General features: G+C 36.7%; 1 protein-coding gene across 3 annotated transcripts in view; it reads left to right on the top strand.

Moving 5' to 3' along the window:
• Positions 1-25874, top strand: part of MAP3K5 (mitogen-activated protein kinase kinase kinase 5) — a 204952-nt gene that overhangs the window by 89383 nt on the left and 89695 nt on the right. For all 3 annotated transcript variants that reach the window (XM_023254425.2, XM_023254424.2, XM_045058101.1), the window contains exons 7-8: positions 649-819; positions 20285-20397. In XM_023254425.2, coding sequence (XP_023110193.1) covers positions 649-819; positions 20285-20397 — 284 coding nt within the window. The remainder of the gene's footprint in view (positions 1-648; positions 820-20284; positions 20398-25874) is intronic.

Genomic DNA, 25874 nt, shown 5'->3' with positions numbered 1-25874 from the left:
GCAAGGCTTGATCTCATGAACTGTGAGATCATGACTTAAGCCAAAATGGAGAGTCAGAGGCTTAAGTGACTGAGTTCCCCAGATGCCCCATACACTTGCTATTTTGAAATAAGCTACATAAACATCTTCCTTAGATGATCAACTGGTGATACAAAGACATGAGGCAACTCTTGGGTTAAAGTCAGTTTGTTGGTGTTGTCTGTGAATGAGTTTGCACAGTGTTTTGGAGCAAAAGCCATTGAAACCTGGAGTCAGGGTTTGGGCTGTGTTTGGATTACTTGACTGGCCCTTTTAAGGGCACAGACCATTCCTAATCTCACTCCACACCCTTGAACCTGTGGATCATGAACGTATGTTCTACGAAATTAGAGGGACTCTGGATAAGTAAGTGCAAATCCATCGCCAGGATCCGGAAAGCAGCACAGAAGTGACCCATGTTAGACCCAGTAGACGTGTGATAGGATGAAAAAGACAAAAAGACTTAGGACAGAGGTTTACAGGTGACTCTCAAAATCTCCTTGTTGCTTTTACCCTGCCAAACTTCACTATTGTGAACCAATACATCAAATAGAATTTTAAAAATGTAATTAACCTGCATTGCTCCTATAATCTATATTGAAACAGTGATGTTTTCTTTCCCTACCATAGGAGAAATCTCCCTGGAGACAGAGCAAAAGCTCTTGATATTATGATTCCCCTGGTGCAAAGTGAAGGGCAAGTTGCTTCAGATATGTATTGCCTAGTGGGCCGAATCTACAAAGATATGTTTTTGGACTCTAATTTCCTGGACACTGAAAGTAGAGACTATGGAGCTTCTTGGTAAGTATATAGGATAAAGTAATTACTTGATAAATCCATGACATGAAAAAAATGGTTTGCAAATGAGGGTGTTATCCTTTAGATTGCATATTATGAAGTAAAGCGTAGAATTTATAGCTTCAGTGAAGACTTTTGATGAAATTCATTTAATGTGGTAGAATAAATTGGGGTAAACCGGATGAGAAGATAATTTGAGAAAATATAATTTTATGAAGATATTTTAATATGCAGTATAATAAGCATCATTTTGTGGAAAATTTATAAAAGTTTATAGAAAGACATGAAAGAATACTACAATGAATGAAAAAATGTACACAATTTGTGGGTGTGAAGAATTGATATTTTAAAGATGTTAACCCTCCTGAGCAGGGCTTTACTGGGATTTGGCAAATCGATTCTAAAATTTATTTGAAAAAATAAAGGGCCGAGAATAAGCAAAGCAATATTGGAGAACAAAGTGGAAAGACTTGCTCTACCAGATAGCAAGACCTACTATAAAGATGTAATAATTAAGATATCGCAGTATGAGTGTAGACGTGGACAAACACTGAAACAGAAGAGAGAGCCCGGAACAAGCTAAGATATGTACGAGCCTAGATTTATGACAGCAAACTTCATGAACCAGAGTGGAAATGGTGGACTCTTCAAGAATGGTGCAGGGAACACTTGTCCATCTGCTTGTAAAAATAAAATAAAATTGGATGTCTACTTTAAGTCATGCACAAGAAATGGAATCCAAGTAAATTAAAGACCAAAATATTTTTAAATACTTTAGAAAAATACTTTTAGAATAAAATATACAAGCCGGATTGATGACATTGGGATAGGAAAAAATTTCTTAAATGAAGCTTGAAAATACCATTAATCATAAAAAGAAAAGATTGGGAAATGAGAGTGCATCGAAATTTGCTTCTGCTCAGCAAGGCTTTGGCTTCTGGAAATGGCAGAGTAGGTTCTGTTGCACTGGTACTCTTGCCAATAACAATTATAAACATTGGAAAATACTTAAGAAGGAAAAAAGTTTGAAAGTACTGGAGAGTGACTAAAAGGAGTCAGAAACTGGAGAGGTTTTGATTCTTGGATAAAGGGTACCACATTGGGTAAGATCCATATTTAAATGATTTTTTCCCTTGGGGGCATTCCCTGATCTGCAGGGCCCAGGACAGATAGAACTCAAGAAGAAGATCACACTCTTAATGGCCAGAGGAGTCAGTTTGAGGCTTCCAGAGTGCCTGGAGATTGAGTGAGATACCCCTTAAATGCCACAGAGAGAAAGCCCCAAAATCTTTATACAAACTTCAGTTCCATTCTCAGCTGATCCCTGACACGTGCATGTGTGAGGTAAAACTCAAAGAAGGCCATGTGGAAAATAGCAGCTAGAAGTCTTTTTTTTTTTTATGTTTATTTATTTTTGAGAGAGAGACAGACAGAGTTGGGGAGGGGCAGAGAGAGAGGGAGACACAGAATCTGAGGCAGGCTCCAGGCCCTGAGCTGTCAGCACAGAGCCCAACGCGGGGCTCGAACTCGTGAACTGTGAGATCATGACCTGAACTGAAGTTGGACATTTCGCTGAAGTCAGATGCTTAACCACCTGAGCCACCCAGGCCCCTCCTGCTAGAAGTCTTAAAGAGCTGAACAGAAATTTCAGCAGCTGCCTAATGCAATAGAGATAGACTTTGGATTTTGAACCTGAAGTTAGAGGGGCTTCATAAACAGTCCAAGCTTTCCACTGAAACTCCAAAAAGGCCAAGCCTTAGCAATAAAAAAACTGCATCTCAAGACTAAGGAAGTGCACTAAAAATTAAGAGCAAATCCAAGATAGAGCCACCCTAATAAAACCTAAAACGAAGCTTCCACTTGATCAAGGTAAACTACCAAGAATTTATTTGCCTGTTATAACAAGACTGAATATTCTTAAGAGGAATATAACAGAATCCAAACTGTACAACATATCATCCAAAATGTCTAGTACACCATTAGAAATTACTAGATTTATAAAGAAATAGTTAAGTGTGACAATATCAAGGGTTGTCAAGGATGTTAGAAGAATGGGAGTCTCTCCTGGTTGTGGTAGAAATTTTTATGACCACTTAGAGATTTTGGTATTATCAAGGAAAGTTGACAGCTAGCCTACCCTGGATACAGCAGATCTATCTCTAGTTATACACTCTAGAGAAATTCTTGAAGTTCCTCTGTATAAACTTAGGACATGCAAAAAAAAAAAAAATGAGCAAAAAAAAAAGTTGAGCAAAATGAACAAATGGCAGAATGATACATGGACGACAGTATCATTTATGGAAGCTTTAAAAACAATTATACACATCTAATAAAAGTATAGATGCATGAATGCACATCATAACTTCCCAGCTCAGTGTAATGGATACCAGTGGGGGTGAAGGAGCAGAAGGGAGTCAGTCACATGTAGCTGCAAGAATATTTAAAACCTTTAATTTCTTGGGGTGCCTGGGTGGCTCAGTCGGTTGAGTGTCCGACTTTGGCTCAGGTCATGATCTCACAGTTCGTGAGTTCAAGCCCCGCTCGAATTATTAATATATAATTTTATTTATATATCTAGATAGATAGATAGATAGATAGATAGATAGATAGATAAAAGGGGGTTGACTTAGATCAGGAGCTCCACAATGATAGCCATACAACATTTTAAGTTGTAAAACAGAAATCTTAACTTTACAAAATCTTCTATCACTTTAGCAGTTTAACCAGGGACTGAAACGGAGATAATGGGTTATAACCAAGGAGGAAAAGTTGAGGACAATGATTTCCTAGATCCTTATGGAAAGTTTTGGTTTGGACTTTTAAATTTGTATTATAAATTTTTAGTATAATCCAGAGAGTTTTACAGTTTCTTTTAACCCAGGTTTTTTTTTTTTTCCTGCTGTTACAAAGAGGAATGTACCTATGCAGCCTTACTGTTACCAGAAGATGTACACTTTAAAATAATTCTTACTTGTAGAGCAATCAGAATCTGATATTTGGAAGCATTGTGCCGGTATGAATCTTTGATACAGTAGTGTTAATAAAATCTAATCTTTAAGCTTAACTTTCATGGTCAGTGAATTCAAATAGAAAACATCTTCTGTGAAGTTAGTGTGTATCATGCACAGAAATAAAAGTGTTTCCCCATTTGAAAATCAAACAGTTTAGACTACCAAGAACTTTCAAGGTGACATAAAGTTCAGTTAAAGGCACAGAGGGGTTTTTTTTTTGTTTGTTTGTTTGTTTGTTTGTTTTTTTCTGGTTGTGTTTTTGTTTTAACTTTCTATCGTTCCAGATTCTGGCTCTATTTAGCTGAGGACTATTAACTTTATCTCAAAAGAGCTTTGTGTTCAAGGTCTTCAGGTGAAATTGAAGATGTCAGAATTTTTATGGTTTCATTTTAAGCTGTCCGTTAATTTTCTAGTAAGAACAGGGAAGGAAGGCTGTTAGAGCTCAAAGCCTTTTAATGGGAGGATCCCTAGGAGTTGATCTTGTGAGTGTCACTCACAGACTTATTTAGTATTGAAAGAATGTCACTTTCACCATAGATTACCTATCCTTAACCTGCCATTACTGTCATGTATATCCATATACCCATTGGCCATTAGTCCTAAGAGTTGCTAAGAAGTTCCCCCACCCTTTTTAAATAGGTGTTTTTTCACGCCCTCACACTTGTAAAGCTTCTTTGGTATTTCTTAATGTTTTGATCCAACTCCCACAGTGCTGCAAACACACTCATTTGTGTTGGTGGGTTGGCATGGTCCGAACCTCCCTTTCTGTTAGAGCTGAGAAGTGAAAAGCACATTGTCAAGCAGCTGACACAAGAGGGTGTCCCTGAGGTTATTAGACATCCTGCCAGATTTAGTCAGAATTATGTATGTCCTGAGTCATGGATCCCAAAGGGATATTTCAACTGACTTTTTCTGAGCCATCATCCTCTCTGGGTTTTTACTTGTCAAATGCTGGTGTTGGGGTAAGGAGTGGGATGTCATGGCAGGTAGTTAGTCCCTCAGGCCTCTTTCCATGGACATTTTCCATGTCCTGAGTCATTTTCTTTTGGCTTGCAGAGACAGTGATGTACTGACCACAGAAAATTTAAGGAGAAGAACTTTTAACTCAGTAGTACAAGAGCCCCAAGCAGTTGTGATTTCAGTGGCTCATCCAGCTGTTTCTTGCAGTTCCCCATTTTACCATCTTTAATGAGTTCGATGTTCTCCATATCAGACGGAGAAAGTCTTGCCTTTCTCTGAGCACTGTATCTGCTACGGGCATTGTAGCGAGGCACCATTTTACGTCTAGGCAAGTCTATTTTCTGAGAGCTTTACTTGGGGGTTTGGAATGCAAAGATAGGAAATAAGAAAAAAGTTTATGGTTTAGATTTTTTTTAAGTTTGCTGAGTTGCGATATGTTGTTAGAATATATATATATTTTCTTCTGTTAGAACATACTTTGGCTGTTAAATCTTATCTGGGACAGGGGCCGAGTGGTTTGAATGAACACATCCTGCTGATTTAAGTATAAAAAAAGAGTAGTTCTCTGACATTTGATGTTTTTCATTGTCACTTCCTTAGTTATTTTTGTCCATTGAAGCTCTTGTGGATGGCCAAAACCATGCTATTTTTTTATACTTAAATTTCTTTAATCCCAGTTAAGGCGTGAAAAATGCCCTTTTGACCTTAACATAATTGAACTGAGTTTAGCTTTTAGTCATTAAGAGGTTGCAGCTTTTTATCATAGCTGTTCAATATAAGGTTAAATATAAGTTAGAGAAAGCGGTGATGGTGTCTGTCACAGGAGCTGGTTAGATGTTTGGGGCTGTTAGAAGATATAGCACAAGATGAGAGAGTGGTGCTGGGCACATACCAAGCTTTCAGTGTAGGAAAAACTGTGACCTAAAAGCCTAGACTCACATCCTAAAAAAAGGCCACAGTTTCTGAAATGATGACTTAACTGGAATGACCCAAGGAAATACTATGGACTGTGACTTGGAGAACCATGGAAAATCCATTGGAAAGGTTATCTCCATGATTCCTTTGTTAACCTAATCTAACAAAGAAATAACCATGAAATAGTGATGCTGAATTCACATGCAGAGTGGCTTACTTAGAACATTTTGTTACACGTAGTATTTGTTCAATAGTGGAAATAATTATCCCTTAACTTTAGAGTTGACACAAGGTTTTCGTATATGCTGTTCACTGTTGCAGACTTACAAGTACCTTGTAGAAGAAGGCAAAGCTGACATTTTTCCTCGCATTTTACAATGTTTGATGTCCTGTTATTAATAAAATTTCAAATCTAATTTTTCAGATTCAGTGTTGTTTTTACTACATCCTAATGGCTCTCTTTCCTAGAATTTCCAGGAACAGACATTTCCAGAAACATCTATACTATTCTGTTGAAGAGGACCTTTGGGAAACTGATGTGAAATAAATGTTGAGTCAATACTTGGAAACTGTGATCTTAGGCAAGAGAACCTTAAGAAAATTCCATTTTCTTACTTGAAAAAAATAATACTACTTACCTAGGGGGAATTAGAATACTCTTAGAGTCTTGTTAAGTAGCAAAATACCTTACTCCACTGAGCTTCAACAGTAAGAAAATATGTTTTCTAAAACATGAAGTCCAGAAACAGGGCTGGGTCTGGAGTAGGTTGAGTCGGCAGCCTAACAGTGTCAGCCCAGGTCTGTTCCCTCATTACTGCTGTGGGTGGCTCTGCCCTCAGGCTGGCTTTTAGGATGGTAAAGTGGCTGTGGCCATTCCAGGCAGCAATCCAATGTAGCCTCACCAAGGTCTGGAGAGGAAAGGAGGCCATCTTTTTCTGTCTCTTTTTCTTAGAACTGGGAAAATACACTCATAAAAACCTACCCCAGACTTTCCTTACATTTCTTTATGCTTCTGGTATTTCATCGTCAACCCAAGTCACTGGCAAGGAGGATGGGATCGTTACAACTACAACTGGCTTAGACTTATCATTTTAGGAGGAATAAATACTCTGGTGAAAATTGAGTGAAGCAACATATGTTAAAGTCCTGGAATGTAGTAGGCATTTTGTGTTCTATCTTTAGTATATAATATGTGACGATATTTTGTGTTTCTTCATATACTAACATGAACACAAACTAGATTAAATTTCCCTTTTCCTGAAATATCCCTGAAAGTTTTCTTTCTCTTCTTTGTGGATCTAGCTGAACATTTAGCTGATGAGGGAAAAGTTACAGAGTCTGTATACCTTTTACAGGGGCTTTATTTGAATGTCACGCACCACAGCCGTTGTGGGGTCACGCGGAATAGGAGTAGACAATGCTTGTTTGAAATCGTATTTGGTTTTAGACATGATGGTATTCTCATTCCTAAGGGGAAATATGAAGTCATGTCACAACTTTGAAAGGAAATCAGGTGCCCGTACCGTATTAGTGTAATCATGTCTTTCCTCTTGTAAAGCCAAAAAAAGATCCATACCCAGGAAATTAAAATCATTAAGCCTGTTTTTAGCATTAATGTGTTCATTTCTCCATAGTAACTTGTGAAAGAACAGACAGCCTTACCTTATCAACTAATTTTCTTTTACGTCAGTGGCAGTGCTATTCAAACAGTAATGTGTGCCTAATAACTACTTAGTTTTTACATTATTAATGGGGTTGGCTTTACTTTGGGAGAGTTATGTAACAACCAGTCAACACACAAATAAAGACTAATGCCTATTTTCCGTTTTCCAGATTCGCCCTTTTTTCTTTTCCTTGGCTTCAAGATATCTTTCTGTGTGTTATCTCTATTTCCACTATCGTCTATACCCCCCAGAGTTTTATCTTACCATCATTCCACTGACATCATTTTTGTTCAGTCCTTTATTGTGTATGTTAGGAGAGTTTCCAAATTTTAGATGATTTTTATTTTTAGAACACAGAGCCTGAAAAGTTTGTAGTAACTCAGCATGACACTCAGCTCACTGATATCCAGATGTAGTTGGCTCCCGAGGGACCAACAGTTCCAGGATGCCTTGGAGACCCGGATAAAATGCACAGTGTGCCCACAGTTGCTTTGTAAACAAGCAGCCTCATAAATTGGTTGCATGCCTTGACCTTGGTTTAATGCCACTCTCAGCAAATGATAGATTGCATGAACTTGTGTTATGGCCTGACCAAGTCAGAATCCAAGAGTGGTAATACTCAGTATGTCACTGTGGGGTTTCCTAATTGGCAGCTGATGAGTATTGAGCACCTAAGGAGGGCAACTATGGCTTGCTTTATGTAACTCAGAGGGATGAGTGAGAAAACTAGATGTTTGCCAGGCATTTTGCTCAAAAGGAGGGAGAATATGGAAGAGTAGGGGTGATTTCACTTAGTGAATTTAAGTAATTGTTTCCAAGCCTGGCTGAACATCATAATCATTTGGGGAGTTTTTCAACAATGTGGATGGAGTTCTTTGCCCCTAGAGATTCTGCTTAGTGAATCCACTTTATTGAATAGAAAACCACAATTGATAATATGCTTATGTTCTTCTTATTAGAGATTTAGGTTTTCCCCATATTTTGCCATCATTCCCTTCCTCCTAAATTTTTACTGTTCTTCATATCCTCAAAGGTTAAGTTCAAATCCCTGACCCCACCCTAACCTGCCCTTCAGAGCTTTCCTAATGTATCTCTTCCCATCTTCCCGACCTTCTTAGGATATGGGTTTTACATTTTAATTTGAGAGAATTGGCAGTTATTGGAAGGATAAGTTTAGATTGGCCATAAACATATGAAAACTGTTCATTCTCCAGAGCAATCAAATAAGTACCCATTATAATCCTAAACTATGGTTTCTTTTTACCCATTGGCAAAGATGAAAAGAGGTGAGAATACTTTATTTTGGCATGAATGCAATGGGAAGGTCTCTCTCCTACACTCCTCTTAAGAAAGTGAATTGGTAAGCCCTTTCTGGAAAGCAGTTTGGCATTATGTATCAAGAGCCTTGAAATAGTTCATGTTCCTTAATCCAGTTATGTCCTTTTCTTAATCCTAAAGAAACAGCAGATATGGAAATAAAGTTGTGTTTACAACAATGTTCACTACACTGAATTTTATGGCAACAAAAAATTGGAAGGAACCTAAATGTCCAGCAGTAGGGAAAATGTTAAGCAAAGGATAACCTCCCCATATGATGGAATATCATTCATTCAAAATTGTGGGGATGGAGTTCAGTGGTAAAAATATACATAACATAAAACTTACCATTTTAACCATTTGTAAGTGTACAGTTCAGTGGCATAAATTACAATCACACTGTTGTGCAACTATCATCACTATCCATCCACGACTCTTCTCATCTTACAAAACTCAAACTCTGTACTCATTAGACAACTTCCCATTTTCCTCTCCTCCCAGCCCCTGATAACCACCATTTTATGTTCTATCTCTATTAATTTGAGCAGGTATTTCCTATAGGTGGAATCATATGGTAGTTGTCTTTTTTGCAACTGGCTTATTTCACTTAGCGTAACATTCTCAGTGGTCCATCCATGTTGTAACATGTCACAATTTCCTTTTTTAAGGCTGAATAATACTCCATTTTATGTATACACCATTTGGTGTTTAACCATTCATCCGTCGATGACTTCTGTGTTGCTTCCACCTTTTTGGCCGTTGTGAATAACGCTGCTATGCACATTGGTGTACAAATATCTGACTCCCTTGCTTTCAATTCCTTTTGGTATATACCCAGAAGAAAATGGTGTTTTTTTAAAAAAATATTTGATAGTAACATGTATTATGCTATCCAATCAAAATTTAAAAAACAGTATAAAATTAACATGATTCTCTCTTTGTCTCTCTCGTCTGTCTCTCTCTCTCTCTCTCTCTGGGTTTTTTTTTTTTTTTTTTTGAAAAAAGTATGAGACTAGTAAAAGTACTGGAAGAAGATGGTTAAAATTTTGGGTTATTTATTTTTCTAACTTTCCTGTTATAAAAAGGATTATATACAAATAAGTAGTTTGAGATGAAGAGAGGGTTTCCCCCCCCTTTACAGATCAAATTGACACAGTATTTGGCACTCGTTTTCTTCTGCTGCTGTCCTGCTTTGTCTGTGAATTATTTTATCAGTGATAATTTAAGAAATATCCCTAGAGATGCAAAGCACCATGAATTCTAATTTAATTACTTGTGTGTCTCACAGAAAGAATCACAGCAGTTATATCACAAGGAAGGAAAAATGACAGCCAAATAGAAAGAACTTGACTTGAGCTCAATTTCTTCTTTGATGGAAAGTAGATTCTCTTTAGCTAGAAATAACGAATTCAAGAATATTTCCTTTATTCTTGACTTTGTTGAACATCTCAGTGTAGAGGCAAAAAAAATGAACTGTCTTTGTTATATAAAGACTTCGTCACTCACTTTATAATCAAGTACTTGCCTCTTTCAGAACGAGCTTGCAATCAGGTGACAAATAAAATTGCTAATAATAAAGCAGCCTTGAACAAAAATCTATTGCTTTGGAAGCTTGACTAAGAAGTTTGCATCTTTTCAATATAATAATGAAGAATGCAAATTATTTACTTTTTTCCAATAAATATTTCAGTACTAAAATAGAAAAAAGTCAACAATAGTGGATGTAACTTCATACAGTTACTTGAGTTCTCTTAAGATGTGAATATCTGGTTTCATCATTAAGATTTCTTTCTTTCATAAAGTCTTCTTTAATTAGCTTACTCACCTCTATCCATTTTATTTCTCTATCTTTAGAGATAGTTTTACACTATTAGTCATTGCTTATAGATTTCTTTATGTAAGGACTAACGTTGTTCATGTTCATTTATCCTCTTGCTAGTTAAACGATGATGTTTTCCACAACGTGAAACTTCTTTTTTGGTGCATTTTTATGGGCACATTCGGCAGTATTGCCATATGAGTTCTTTTAAAAATATTAGCCTCTAGTCTAATAATATTGATCAAATATATCTTGTGACAAACACCATTCTTACGAGGAGTATAGCAATACCTGTTTCTGTTGTATATAGAATACAAACTTCATTCTTAATATAAATAAGCAATTATTCCTGCTTTTATTTCTCATAATTTTTCCTGTTTAACCCAACTCCCTTTTACTAAAAAACAAAAACCAAAAAACCAGAATGTAATGAAAAAGGACTGAAAAAAATTGTTTTTAACGCACACCAAAGGGTAGGCAGGGTGATACAGAAAAGAGGGCTCATATTTGGAATCGAGCAGAATTGGGTAAAGTTCCCACTCTCCCACTTCTAATGTGCATGACTTAATATTTCCATGCTTCAGTGTCCTGATCATTAAACTTGAGATAATCCACTCCACCTTAAAGAGTTTTCATAATTAGAAATATTATGCTTGAAGTGTCTAGTGCAATGCCTATTCCTAGTAGTTGCTTAGTAATGAGAGGCAGCTATCATTATTGTTTCTGTTTGGTATTGTTACTATTTGGTATTAATCACAGCTTTCTTTAGTGGAGAATATCATTTGTGTTGTATTTTTGTTAGAAATACACTATCCCTCTTCTTAGGAAGATGACACATCCCACCTGTGACACCAGGTTTGGGTGTATTTCTTGGTTGATGCTCATTATCAGCAGAAGCTTTAAAAGCCCCGTTGTGATTGTGCCATGTGTAGTTTTCCTTGGTCATTTTCTGGAGAAAACTACTCCTCCAGGCTGAGTCCCAGAAAGAGAACAATGTGGAGCAAAGCTGAGCCAACCAACGTAGAAATGTGGCATGAATAGGCATTGCCAGCTGCTGGGATTTGCAGTTGTTTGGTACTGTGACACACTTACCCTAAAACAACTGATACATCACCTGAAGCTAAAATGGATAGTTTCATTATTTTAACATCTATATGTTAACATTTCTATTTTAATGTTATTTTAGCATTTATATCTTAACATTAATTTATCAAGTTTGAGTCTTAAAAAAACAATGACATGATAAAATGTGTTTAGAAAATTAGCACCAAGGAACTAGAAAATCAAATATGCCAGTAATCAGGATCAACGTGCTTGGTATAACTGACCTCCAAGCCAATAGGCATTTTAGTAGTAGCATGGAAAAAGAATCATATGCTACTTCTTCAGAAGAAACTGTGCTATCCCTAGCAATAAATAATTTCTCACATAAGACTCTCAGTAGGCCATAGTGAAAGCTATGTAAACAATATCCTCAATATTTTTATTTAATAGTGAATTCCAACAACATTAAAATGTAATGTGGTGCAAGTGATATGCAATCCACTAATTTAATGTGGTCTAAGGATATAGCTTTCTGGTCATATGCCTTTTATCAAAATTAGGGTTTAGACTACTCGAGAAAGTGAGATTATTTGAATCTCCTGTGAACTGCTATATTCATCACTTGTCTCAGCCTGGTTCGTTGCAAGGAGTGGATGCTGATTTTCTTCATCCAGCAAGCATTTCATATTCACCTGCAATGTGTTAGGCATCCCAGTGATTCAGGGATTGGAGATTCAGTGGCCAACAAGACTGATGATGAGGTCCCTGCTCTCATGGAGCGTGCACTCTGCTGAGGAAGATAGGTGATAAAAGAAAAGTAATTTCAGATTATTATAAATTCTGTAATAGATACAGAACTATACACAGATTACATTGTTTTCTTAAGTCATATTACTTAGTGGTTTTCAAGAAAATTTTCCATTTCACCTAGGTTGCCACATTTATTGGCATAAAGTTGTTCCTAATATCCTTTTGCTTTCTTCTTAATGCTCATAGGATCTATACTAACGTCCTCCTTTTTGATCCTGATAGTGTAGCATAACAGTAATTTGTATTCTGTCTCTCTTGTTGTCTGATGAACAGTTTGCCTTGGAGTTTGTCAATTTTATTAATCTTCTCATAGAACGAACTTTTGGCACTGTTGATTTTCTTTATTGCACTTTTTGTTTCATTAATTTCTGCTCCTTCCTTCTACTTTGTTTGGGAATAATATGCTGTTATTTTTCTAGATGGAAGCTTACAGCATTGATTTCTCAACCTTGCTCTTTTTCCAACATATGCATTTAAAGGTATAAATTATTCTGCATCCTAGAAATTTTGATATAGTGAACTTTCAATACTGTTCAGCTCAAAATATCTTTTCATTTTCAGGCCCCTAGGTTACTCAGAAGAAGGTTGCCCAATGCCCAAACGTATCTTTCTTTCTTGTTCACGAGTTTAATTCTATTGTGGTGAGAGAACACACTCTGCATTATTTCAGTTCTTTGAAATTTGTTGAGAAGTGTCTTATGGTCCAGGATATGGTCCACTGTTGTTGGGTGTAGTGTTCTACATAAGCCATTTAGATTAACTTAGTTAATCTTGTTATTCAAGTCTTCCATATCCTCATTGATATTTTTGTCTGCTTGTTTGATCACTGAGAGAAGGGTTTTAAAATCTCCAGCTATGGATGTAGATTTGTCTGATTTTTAGTTTTTCTCAGTTTTGCTTTATGCATTTTGAAGCCATGTTAATAGGTATGTTTGGGATTATAAATTTTTCTGTTGAATTTACTCTTTTATCATTGTGTAACATCCCTCTTTATATCATGTAATAAATTTTGCTTTAAATTCAGTTTTATCTGATACTAATAAATAATCACAACAGATTTCTTTGGGTTAATATTTGAGTGATATATCTTTATGCATCATTTGACTTTCAGCTTAACTGTGTCCTTATATTTAAAGTGTGTCTCTTAAATGTATGTAATATAATTCTTTCTTTCTTTCTTTCTTTCTTTCTTTCTTTCTTTCTTCCTTCCTTCCTTCCTTCCTTCCTTCCTTCCTTCCTTCCTTCCTTCCTTCCTTTTTCCCTTCCTTCCTTCCTCCCTCCCTCTCTCCTTCCTTCCTTCCTTCCTTCCTTCCTTCCTTCCTTTCTCCCTCCTCCCTTCCTTCCTTCCTCCCTTCTATCCTTCCTTCCTCTCTTCCTCCCTCCCTCCCTCCCTCCCTCCTTTCTTGCTTTCTTATTGTTATGCAATCTAACTTGACAGATCTCATATTTGTAGTATTCAGGTCATTTTTATTTACTGTGATAACTGGTGTTTGCAGCTTTGTTACCATCTTGGTATTTATTTTCTCTTTCATTTTTGTTTGTTCTTTTAGTCTTCCCTACCCTCCTTACTTTCTATTAATTTAGTATTATATTTTAGCCTCTATTAGCTCTTTACTAATACTTTTTATAATATTATTTTAGTAGTTTCCTAGGGACTGCCATCTACATCCTTGACTTTTCTAGTCTACCTTAAATTTATACTTTACCACATCCTGAGCAAGGAAAGAAACTTAGGGGAGTTTAAATATTCAACAGTTTTTAAAGTGTTAACATGTTTTATATACAGTCGCCTATTTACCCTTTCTGTTATCTTTGTTCCTACAGTTCAGTGTTTCATCTGGAATTACTTTTCTATAGTCTAAACAAGTACTTTTAGTATTGTTTGTAGTGTGGACCTGCTGGCAATTAATCCTTCCAGGTTTTGCTTGTTTGGAAACATCTTTCTTGCATCTTTTCTTTTTTTTCTTGTGTCAATCTGAGAATGTCATTGCATTATTTTTGGTTTCCGTAGTTTGTATTGCAAAGTCAGCGATCAATTTTATTGTTCCTTTAAGGTAATGTGTCTTTTCCTCTCTGGCTGATTTTAAGATTTTTCTGTGTCTTTGGTTTCAGCATTTAGACTGTGATTATTTTATTTTATCCTGTTTGAAGTTTGCCGAACTTCCTGAATCTGTGGGTTAATGTTTTCAACAGTTTTGGAATATTTTTGGCCATTATGTCTTCAAATATTTCTTGTGTTCTGTATTCTCTCTTCTTTCTGGAATTACAGTGATACATATGTTAGACCATTTAACTATGTTCCATATGTCTCATGCTTTGTTGTGTTTTCCCCTTCTTTTTTCTCTCTCTGCTTCCATTTCGATACTTTATGTTGACCTGTTCTTCATTGCACCAAATCTGTCTTTTGCTCTGTCTAGTCTGCTATTAAACCTGTCCAAAGAATTCCTATTTTCAGGTATTGTATATCTTCGTTCTAGATTCTTCTTTTTTTTTTTTTTTTTAAGATTCCAACTCTGTGTTGAAATTGTTTTTCTTCTTCATCCATTTGTCCATCTTTTTCTTGATTTTCTTATATTTGTAATAATTATTTCAAACTCCTTGTTTGAATTATCTGAATTTTCTCTGAGTCAGCTCCTCTTGTCTGTTTTTGCTCTCTTGTTTGTTGGTCACATTTTCCTAGCTTTTTGCTTGTCTCATAGTTATTGTGCCCTATATGTTTTGTGTTTCAGAATTACTAAGATTGAAGATGATTTTATTTTCTCTCACAGAAAGTTCTTGCTTTCCTCTGTTAGCCAGATAGGAGAGGAAGCTGATTACTTCAAAAAATGTAATGAGTTTGTCTCGGTTTCAGTTTTAGTTGACCCAGTCTCTCTTGATAGTGTCTCTGCTTCTTGGCTGTGCCCCGCCCCCCCAGCTTTTGATTGAGACACAAGCAGGTCTCTAGCTCCGTGTCCCTAAGTACTGTGGGAGATTTCATATCTGCCCTGTGAAGTTTTGAGTTTCACTCTTTATTCTTCCACATCATACAGCTCTTAAATTTGGTAATTTTTTTTTTTTAAGGAGGAGACTGTCATGTATTTTTTTTAAAGTTTACTTATTTTGAAAAAAAGTAGAAAAAAAATAAATGGGACACCTGGGTGGCTCAGTCAGTTGAGTGTCCGACTCTTGTCAGCTCTGGTCATGATCTCATGGTTTGGGGATCAAGCCCAGTGTCTGGCTGTGTGCTGACAGGGTGGAGCCTGCTTCGGACTCTCTCTCCCGCCCTCTCTCTCTCTCTCTCTCTGCCCCTCCCCTGCTCGTGCTCTCTCTCTCTCTCAAAAAAATAATAAATAAAGTTTATTTATTTCGAGAGACAAAAAACAATGCGAGTTGGGGAGAGGCAGAGAGGGAGAGGCAGAGAGTGAGAGAAGCCCAGGCAGTCTCCACAATGCCAGGGCAGCACCCAAAGAGGCAGGGCTCAAACCCGCAAAACTGAGATCGTGACCTGAGCTTAACTGACTGAGCCACCCAGGTGCCCTGAGACTGTTGGTATCTGTGGCAGGCTCCTCTTGCTGGTGGCGCTTCACGTCGAAGTACTGCCAGACTTCAGGGGATTTCGTTCTGCTCTCCAAGCCCTACCTCATCTCCCAGCCCTCCGTACGACCCAGCGTTCAACGGATGTCCTGTGGAGAAAACTGGCTGCATGTTTGGGGCTCCTCCAAGTTTCATTCGTTATGCCAACCCATGCAACCATCAGGAAATCCACTCTATTCTCTTTTCCCTGGTAGAGCTTCAGATAGATAGAGTTTCTATGCCTATGCCAAGCCCAAGCCCCATCTTATGGTCCAAATGAGCAAACACCCTTATAGAAGACAAGGCAGTTCAGCTCCCTTGGGAGGGCATTTCTCTCTCTCGAGTTTTATTTCAATGCTGGTTTTAATTGTCATTGCTTCCATAGATCTGTGGTATCTGTGAAAAATATTTTTTGATATGTATCCTTTTCCCCCCACAGTTGCTGTAGCAGAAGTGATAGCTTCTAAATGGGCTACTGCATCTGCTTTGAAGCTAAAGTTTTTCCCTAGACATTGAATATTCTTCTATGATTGAAATGGCTATATAGCTTTCAAACATTTGGAATATATTCCATATTATACCTTATAATATTGTTGGAAATTTAGAGTACTTTTTTTATTTTATAACAAATATCCTTGTATCTGAATTTCTGATTACGTATTTGATGCTTTTCCTTAGTATAAATTTATAGATGTGCAATTGTGTGAACAGATATGCATTTTTTTTAATTTTATGATTGTGATATATATTGGGAAATTTCTGCCAAGAAATACTGTAGTAATTTACTTTCACAGTGTGTGAGAATTCTTAATTCCTGTGGGTGGTATATTAATAACATATGACAAGATTTTATGTCTTTTGTAATAACATGTACATGTTATCTTAATCTCCAGGAGAATTCAGAAAATGTTGACTCTCCTAAATACTGAACTCATTGTTATGGAATGCTATGAATCCTAGAAAAATATACATTATTAATTTTATTGGCATGTATATTTTGGTTAAAAACATAAAAATATATATTGTTCATGGCAACAGAAAAACAGATGTAAGCCAGACTTTTCATTTTGGTTGGTTTTGGCACATAGGAAGCCTTTAGTCAATTTTTACTGATTAATTTGGACACGTCTTGCCTTTTACATTTTTCCTTTAATATCTTTAAGAGAAATTCCATGCTCTTTGGTTTCAAGGGAAGTGAAAGGATTTGTCTGTTGAAAATATTGCATGTCTTGATATGAATCAGGAGAAAAGAAAGTATACTTGTTTCTTCTCCTATACTCTTTTTATTGGGACCTTCTATTACCTCCAAAAAAACACAGAAACCTTTGAGAGTTACATGAGTCTAAGACTTAAAAATCATGTCTTTTCTTTATATGACTAGCTTTGAACATCAGCACTCTGGGTGCATGCTTTTTCATTTTAGGATTGGGAAACACCTATACTTCTGGAGAGATACAAATGTTTATTTTTTTTTTAACCACATCAATAAAATTTGTTTTATTTTTTTTATTTTTTTTTTAATTTTTTTTAACGTCTATTTATTTTTGAGACAGAGAGAGACAGAGCATGAACTGGGGAGGGGCAGAGAGAGAGAGGGAGACACAGAATCAGAAGCAGGCTCCAGGCTCTGAGCCATCAGCCCAGAGCCCGACGCGGGGCTCGAACTCAGGGACCGTGAGATCGTGACCTGAGCTGAAGTCGGACGCTTAACCGACTGAGCCACCCAGCCGCCCCTTGTTTTATTTTTTAAAAAGCTATGTTTATACTACAGAATTGTGTCTTCTGCCAAAACAGATTATATGTTGATGAATTAGTTAGTTAGTTAGTTGTTAAACTCAAGTTAGTTAACATACAGTGTAGTGTTGGTTTCGGAAGACCGCAGGGGTTCATCTCTTACATATGACACCCAGTGCTCCTCAGTGCTCATCCCAACAAGTGCCCTTCTTAATAACCCATCACCCATTTAGCCCATCCCTCTACCCATCTCCCCTCCAGCAACCCTTAGTTTCTTCTCTGTATTTAAGAGTCTCTTATGGTTTGTCTCCCTCTCTGTTTTTATCTTATTTTTCCTTCCCTTCCCTTATGTTCATCTGTTTTGTTTCTTAAATTCCACAGTGAGTGAAATCATATTTGTCTTTCTCTGACTTATTTCACTTAACATAATGCACCCCAGTTCCATCCACATTTTTGCAAATGGCAAGATTTCATTCTTTTTCATTGTCAAGTAATACTGAGTTGTGTGTGTGTGTGTGTGTGTGTGTGTGTGTGTATCACACCCATTGTGTGGTGCACACACACACACACTTTTCATCAGGTGATGGACATTTGGGCTATTTCCATAATTTGGCTATTGTTGATAGCACAGCTATAAACATTGGAGTGAATATGTCCCTTTGAATCAGCATTTTTGTATCTTTTGGACAAATACCTAGAGGTGCAATTGCTGGGTTGTAGGGTAGTTCTATTTTTAATTTTTTGAGGAAGCTCCATGTCGTTTTCTAGAGTGTCTGCACCAGTTTGCATTCCCACCAGCAGACAAAAGGGTCCCCCTACTCCGCATCCTTGCCAACATCTGTTGTTTCCTGAGTTGTTAATTTTAGCTCTTCTGACAAGTGTTGAGGTGGTATCTCATTGTTATTTTGAATTGTATTTCTCTGATAATACAATACAGTGAGAATTGTATTTCTCCGATAATACAGTGATGTTGAGTATCTTTTCATGTGTCTGTTAGCCACTTGGATGTCTTCTTTGAAAATGTGTCTATTCGTGTTTTCTGCCCATTTCTCCAATGGATTATTTATTTTTTGGGTACTGAGTTTGATAACTTCTTTTTAGATTTTAGGTACCAACCCTTTATCTGATATATCATATTCAAATATCGTCTCCCATTCCTTCAGTTGACTTTTAGTTTTGTTGATTGTTTACTTTGCTGTGCAGAAGCTTTTTATCTTGATGAGGGGCAGTAGTTCATTTTTGCTTTTGTTTCCCTTGTCTCCAGAGATATGTCTGTGGGTGAGGTCAGAGGGGTTGCTGCCTGTTTTCTCCTGTAGGAGTTTGATGGTTTCCTATCTCACATTTCGGTCTTTCATTCATTTTGAATTTCTTTTGATGGATGGTGTTTTTTGATCACCAATAGTGATACAGTTGGATATTCCACTTCTATCACTCCTTGAGCCAGCTAGTTAAGATTAATACTTACTTGATTTTTGTTCAGAGATACTTGTTCTACTTAAAAAGTAAGACCCTTTAAAAGGGCACATGATCCTCAATATCCAGAAAAATGTACTTTCTCTTTCCTTTTGAAGTTTAACTTATGATTTTAAGTTATGGGAAATTTCAAGCATGTATAAAAGCCAAGAATATGCTATAATGCACACTACTGTGCCCACCACCACTTTTTCTATTCCTATCTTTTTGTTAAAAGATAGTTAATGATTTAAATGGGAATGCCTTTATCTTAGAATTGTAATGTATTTTTTCTACATAGCTTTTTTTTTAATATCACCCAATGGTCATTTGTTCAGTATGTAGTCCTCAAATTTCCTCAATTTGATTAAAAGTAAAGATTTCATTTTTCAGATTTGTCTAAAGCAGTTTCTAATGGTCACTGGGGTGTTTGTTTTCATTTTCTTTTTCTTCATGCGCCCAAGTGTAATAATGTTGAATATTGTTGCCTGTTAAATGATGTACGTGAGGAAACCCTTGGACCAAATCTAAGAAGCGTTACCTTGAAAACACAGTGGATGTGCAAACACTGAAGTCTTTTCAGATGTTGAAATGTTTTTCCAAGGGTGATATTTAGTGTCATGCATATTCAGAAAAGGGTTCTTATTCTCTTGAGCCAAAATTAGTATGCACAGGCACAGTCTCTGTTTTTCTTAATTTCTTAGTGCAATTGACGTTCTTTATTTCGTTTCTGTATCACTCATGTGAAACTGATTGTTTCAGTGTGTTCCCTAGATGATCCCCTCATTGCTTTGTGTATTTTGAACACTTTTTAAAAACTACTTTAAAAAAAAATAGGTACGGGGTTCTTATTTTTTAATTACCACTGCTTACAGATGTGTACACACACACACACACGCACACACTCTTTCACATTTCTGGTAGATTGTTGAAAAGAGGATCTTTTAAAAGACAGAGGCTACTATGATAAGGGTGAGCTAAGTAGGGGAATGCAGTGGAGCTAAGGGTTAGGAAAGGCAAATACTTCTGCATGAAATCCTAACAGCACACTAGATTCTGGGGTGAAGGCCAGTGGAATATTTTTGCTTGCTCAGGCATTGAAGTTATGCAAACAGAAGCTATTGCACACCCGGAGATTCTTGATTGGGAAAGTAAACTTGTACATTTGTTTTTTTTTTTTTTTTTAATAGGTTCAAAAAGGCATTTGAATCTGAGCCATCACTACAGTCAGGAATTAATTATGCGGTCCTTCTCCTGGCGGCTGGGCACCAGTTTGAATCTTCCTTTGAGCTCCGGAAAGTTGGTAATTGCAGCTTGATAATTTTACATGGAAATCAAGAAACTGGACCCAACTTGGTACAAAGAAAAAGAATCATTGACAGATAGACCCTTTGCTTTTATCTTATCTGTCTTTCTGAAAAAAAATTACTATATCTCCTTGCTTAGTGTTTCCTGCTATTGTGCCGAATCCTGATATTGGGATGTAATTTGGTTTTTAGTTTATTTTACCTGTTTCTAAAAACCCCCTGGTTAATATTTATTGTTCCAGCACAAACTAAAATTGAAAATATGGGCTCTGCAGTCAGCTTCAACTCCTAAATAAGGTAGTGTTTGGAGCATTAGAAACATTTCCTAGTTTAGATTTAGAGAAGGAGGAAGAAGGAGAAGAGGAAGAAAAGATTTCTGACGGTTTCTATTTCTGATTCCCCTCTACACCTTCAAGCGCTGTGATTTCAGTGGTGTTGGAGGTGGAGCCTCCCTAAGCCCCCAGACCACAGGCCAAGCAGATGGCAGTCTTGGCAATGACCAGCCTCCTCAGAGACCATCTCTGGATTATAGCCCTTGACAGGATGTGCTTCTGTCCCTCTTATCTGTGGACATCATCTCATCTTCTTTGGAATTTGAAGAATTACGGCATCTTAGTGAATAAGTTCTGTGTGATTTTCTTGGTTCTGGCTTTCGTAGCATTTTTTAAGGTTTTACATACTGGAATACCATATTAGAATGGTGATGAGATTTTGCTCTCTCCTAGTGTCTAACCAATTCTCTTTCAGGGAATCTTTCCAACTCTTGGAGGAGTCATTACTACAGACCTAGAAATATGCCATATTTTTCACAGACGGAAAAAATTCTTAGTGAATCCATGAATTGCAGAAGATTCTTTCACTTTAAGATTTTTAACTGGAGAAGGCTTTTCTTCAGTTTTCCTTCAAGAAAAATGAGTCCTGCACTTTTTTACATTCGAGGGAAGGGCTTATAAAATATCCATGTGTAATGTTCTGGGAAATCCTTGATGGCAAATAAAGTTTGAGTATTAAGTAATTTTTGAAAGCGCCCAGACTAAAAGAATGATAAAATGCTTTTGCTACTGAATTGCACTGGTATTCAATTCACAAACTTTATTTGAAATGATTTTTCAGTTGGTAAATGAAATCAGAGAAAATGCATTGCAACTTGTACTTTTCAGAAATTATTATTATAAACAAATTTGTATCTAAGGTTGATTTTCTAACTCCACACTAGCTAAAATTCTTTACATACTAGTGATCTAAAAATGTACTGCTGTATTCTTAAACTTAAGGAGAAGTTTTATCGAAGCCTCCAGATCATTGCAGGAATTGACACTAATTTGCATGTGTTGATAGAACAATAACATAGTGGTTTGAAAATGTATCTCTTCTAAATTCTCATTTTTAAGTTAAACATAGATTAAAACAATCAGCACTCTGCTAGGAGAATAGATCTCATCACAAAAAAGAAATAATTATGTGATATGAATGAAGTGTTAGCTAACACTATGATAGTAGCCATTTTACAATATATAAGTGTATCAAAGAACACATTTTACATCTTAAACTTACACAATATCATATGTCAATTGTATATTACAATAAAGCTGAGGGAGAAAAAGAATGGAGGTTTGAGGAACTATAATTAATATAACTCTCTACAGAAAACATACTTTAATTTTTTTTCCCAAGAACTCATTCACAGTATATGTTGAACAGGCATTTGAAAGCATATGAAGCTGAATTTTAAATTTTGGAAAGTGCAGAACATACACAGACTTAAAATGTGACTTGACAATGAATTTTTAGCCACTTCAAGAATGAAATTTTAGGTTTCTAAAATACTGTGATACACTCTCCACATTGTATGTCCTTTATAACTAAAAGGCAATTAAAACTCACTGGATTGTACTCAATCATAAATTATGCTCATAATCATAGGCTGACCTAAAGTTGATTTTTTATGGCACAATAGGATTAGAAGGGTTTTCAAAGAAAAGCAAGAGTTAACTAGTCTAATATAATAATAATTATATGTGAAAAAGAAGACTGATAACACATTTTGCATATTTTAAAGATATACTTTTAAAAAGCATTTTTTTTAACGTTTATTTATTTTTGAGACAGAGAGAGACAGAGCATGAACAGGGGAGGGTCAGAAAGAGGGAGACACAGAATCTGAAACAGGCTCCAGGCTCTGAGCTGTCAGCACAGAGCCCGACGCGGGGCTCAAACTCATGGACCGCAAGATCATGACCTGAGCCGAAGTCGGCCGCTCAACCGACTGAGCCACCCAGGCGCCCCTAAAAAGCATTTTTAAATACTCTAATCAAATTTCTCAGTAATTTATATCTTCCTATATTTCTTCTCTTGACCCCCTGAATTAGTGACTTCCCCTTAGTAATCAGACTTTTTTTTTTAATGAAATCTCTTCTTCAGGTGCATTTTGAAATTTTGATTTTTTTATAAAAGGTAAGCAATTAAAATTTAAGATACCGTAAGATAATCGCTAAATTGGAGGCATCTAAACATATCATCTTAAATTTAAGATCCCTAAGGTAAAACTATTCTTAACTGTCCTAATCTATTGCCCAAAGACTCTCAATTCTGGTCATGTGTGTATTTGAGGTCAAGACTAACTACTTCATGATCTGTGTTTCACTTTCCCAGTTTTTGAATAATCATTGATATTTAGACTACTTAGAACTAGGATTTAAAACACAGAACCACAGGGGCACCTGGGTGGCTCAGTTGGTTAAGCGTCAGACTTCAGCTCAGGTCATGATCGCACGGTCCGTGAGTTCGAGCCCCGTGTCAGGCTCTGTGCGGACAGCTCAGAGCCTGGAGCCTGTTTCAGATGCTGTGTCTCCCTCTCTCTCTGACCCTCCCCCGTTCATGCTCTGCCTCTCTCTGTCTCTCAAAAATGAATAAACATTAAAAAAAATAATTAAAAAAAAATAAAATAAAACACAGAACCACAAAGTGCCTGGGTGGCTCAGTCAGTTAAACGTCTGACTCTTGATTTCAGTTCAGGTCATGATGTCACAGTCCTGAGATTGAGCCCTGTGTTGGGCTCTGCACTGGGCCTGGAGCCTACTTAGGATTCTCTCTCACCCTCTCTCTCTGCCTCTCCCCCTGCTCATTCTCTCTCTCTCTCTAAGGAAAAAAGAAAAAAAAAAAAGCCACAGAACCACATCTTACATGTTCTTCCTATTTCCAGCTTCACAAGACATAAAGTTAATATTCAGATTTTAGCTAAGTAACAGACGATTTCCCCATTTTTGTGGAATTTTTCAATCAACTATGAGACATTTTATGGGAGAGAGTCAGAATTAGGGGTTTGGTGATGTAATGATGATGTAATAAAAGAACAGGGTGGTTGGAATTGAGACAAACCACTCTTCAAATCTCATTTTCGGGGAGCAATCAAAATGAAATCTGTATTACTGAATATAAAAATCCATGATTCTATAAAGATAATTTAAAAAAAGGAAGTCAAAACAAAAACAAAATCCATCACCCACCACAACACAACTCATTTGTCATGTATAGGGATGACCAGTTTCTCAGAAAATTAGAAATTATAGGGAAGAAATTACATCCCTTCCTTCCTTTTTTAAGAGATACCACAGCTCATCTAGCGGATGAGGTACAGCTCTTCATAAAGTATGCTGCATACTAAATGTATTAATCCCTGGGAGAGGGTAGTCTTCAAAAGAATTCTAGTTAATGAAGTGGAGGGAATGCTAAGGCCGACATCGATAGTGATGTTGCAATAATGATCATCAGAACTAAAACCATTAAGTGAACATGTTTCATTTTCTTTATTTTAGAGAGAGAGAGAGAGAGTGCACACATGAGGGAGTAGAGGTAGAGAGGGGAATCCCAAGCAGTCTCTGCACTGCCAGCACAGAGCCCGATGCGGGTCCTGAACCCATGAACTCTGAGATTATGACCTGAGCCGAAACTAAGAGTTGGACACTTAACGGCCTGAAGCACCCAGGCGCCCCAGAAAATGTTTATTTTTGTAAAAACTTCATTTCACCATATTTACGTGATACCGATGTTCACTCACACATTGCTTGTTAGCCACAAAGGACAAATGTGCCTGTAGAATCCATTCTGTTTATGCCCCCGGGGATCCGGCTGTCCTCAAGCCAGCCAGAATCCCTAATAGTGAGATGGCCCAACAGTGCTTCTTCATGTGATGAACATGGAGTAAGCAGCAGTTCCTGTAAAGTAGTCTTACTCAGATTTTAAGACCTAATGTCCAGTTAATAGGAATCGCAGTGGCTATAAAAATGAGTTAGACAACACAAACATGTCAGATTCATGCCAAGGTCAAAGTTAAATGTCCCTCTCATAATACGAACTTCTGGCATGTAAGTATAAATCAGAAATTTTCTTTTAACACTAGTACTGTGATTTTCCTATTACACATTGTCATAGTCCCTATTTAAATGTTTGACATGATTTGCTGCTAGATCAATCCTTGGTTCAATGTTCTGCAAGCATGACACAATAAAAAGAGCTCATTTCAAATGAGGTTAGTAGAGACACCTATTTTCAGTATCTCATTTTCCCCATGCACTTTCTTCTTTCCTTTGTAGTCACTGAATTTTTTTATCATACCTAGATAGGACATCGTGCATGTTGTTCCATACCTGTGTGTAATTTTTTCATCTTATGAAATTTTAAGGAGGCAAAGCGATTCTCTTTCTTATTATCACAAAATGTGAAGGATTCCCAAATGGACTTTTTCTTCTTTTTCTTTTTTTCTTTTTCTTTATTTTCTTTGTAGAGACAGAGAGATTGTGAGTGGGAGAGAGAGAGAGAGAGAGAGAGAGAGAGAGAGAGAGAGAGAGAGAGAAACAGAGAAAAAGGGAGAATCCCAAGTAGGTTCCACACTCAGCTTGGTGTCTGACACGGGGCTTGATCCTACGACCCTGGGATCATGACCTGAGCTGACATCAAGAGTTGGGTGCCCAACCAACTGAGCCATCCAGGCTCCCCACAAATGGATTTTTTCTTGAAATGCTCAGGGCTTAAGTGTAATTACATCATAAGTGGCATAGCGTTTTTTAAAGATTATTTTGTTTGGTTAAAGTATCGTTTTCCAAAAAAATTCATACCTCTCAGGAAATATAAAATAGAACACTTGTAAAACATTTTATTTAACTCCATCGATATGGAAAAGAGGATATGTCCAGTTCAAAGTGCATTTAAGAAGCTAGGGTATTCATAGATCAATTAACAAGAAATGTTAGGTTAAGATTTCTGAGTTTGACTGAAAAAACAAAATTAGGCCAAATAGGTCATAAATCTTAGGGATTATCTGTTTTACTACCAGACAAAAAATATTTCTATCTCTACTGAACAAAACATGCAAGTTAACAAGTAAACTTATCTAAGTCTGAGATCTTTAATAAATAGTAAACAGTGAATGTTTTACAAGTGTTCTATTTTATATTTCCTGAGAGGTATGAATTTT

Source organism: Felis catus, chromosome B2 (genome assembly GCF_018350175.1).
Source record: "Felis catus isolate Fca126 chromosome B2, F.catus_Fca126_mat1.0, whole genome shotgun sequence".
Taxonomy (NCBI): domain Eukaryota; kingdom Metazoa; phylum Chordata; class Mammalia; order Carnivora; family Felidae; genus Felis; species Felis catus.
The sequence above is the reverse complement of the archived record's forward strand: the minus strand, read 5'-3'. Positions and strand labels throughout refer to the sequence as shown.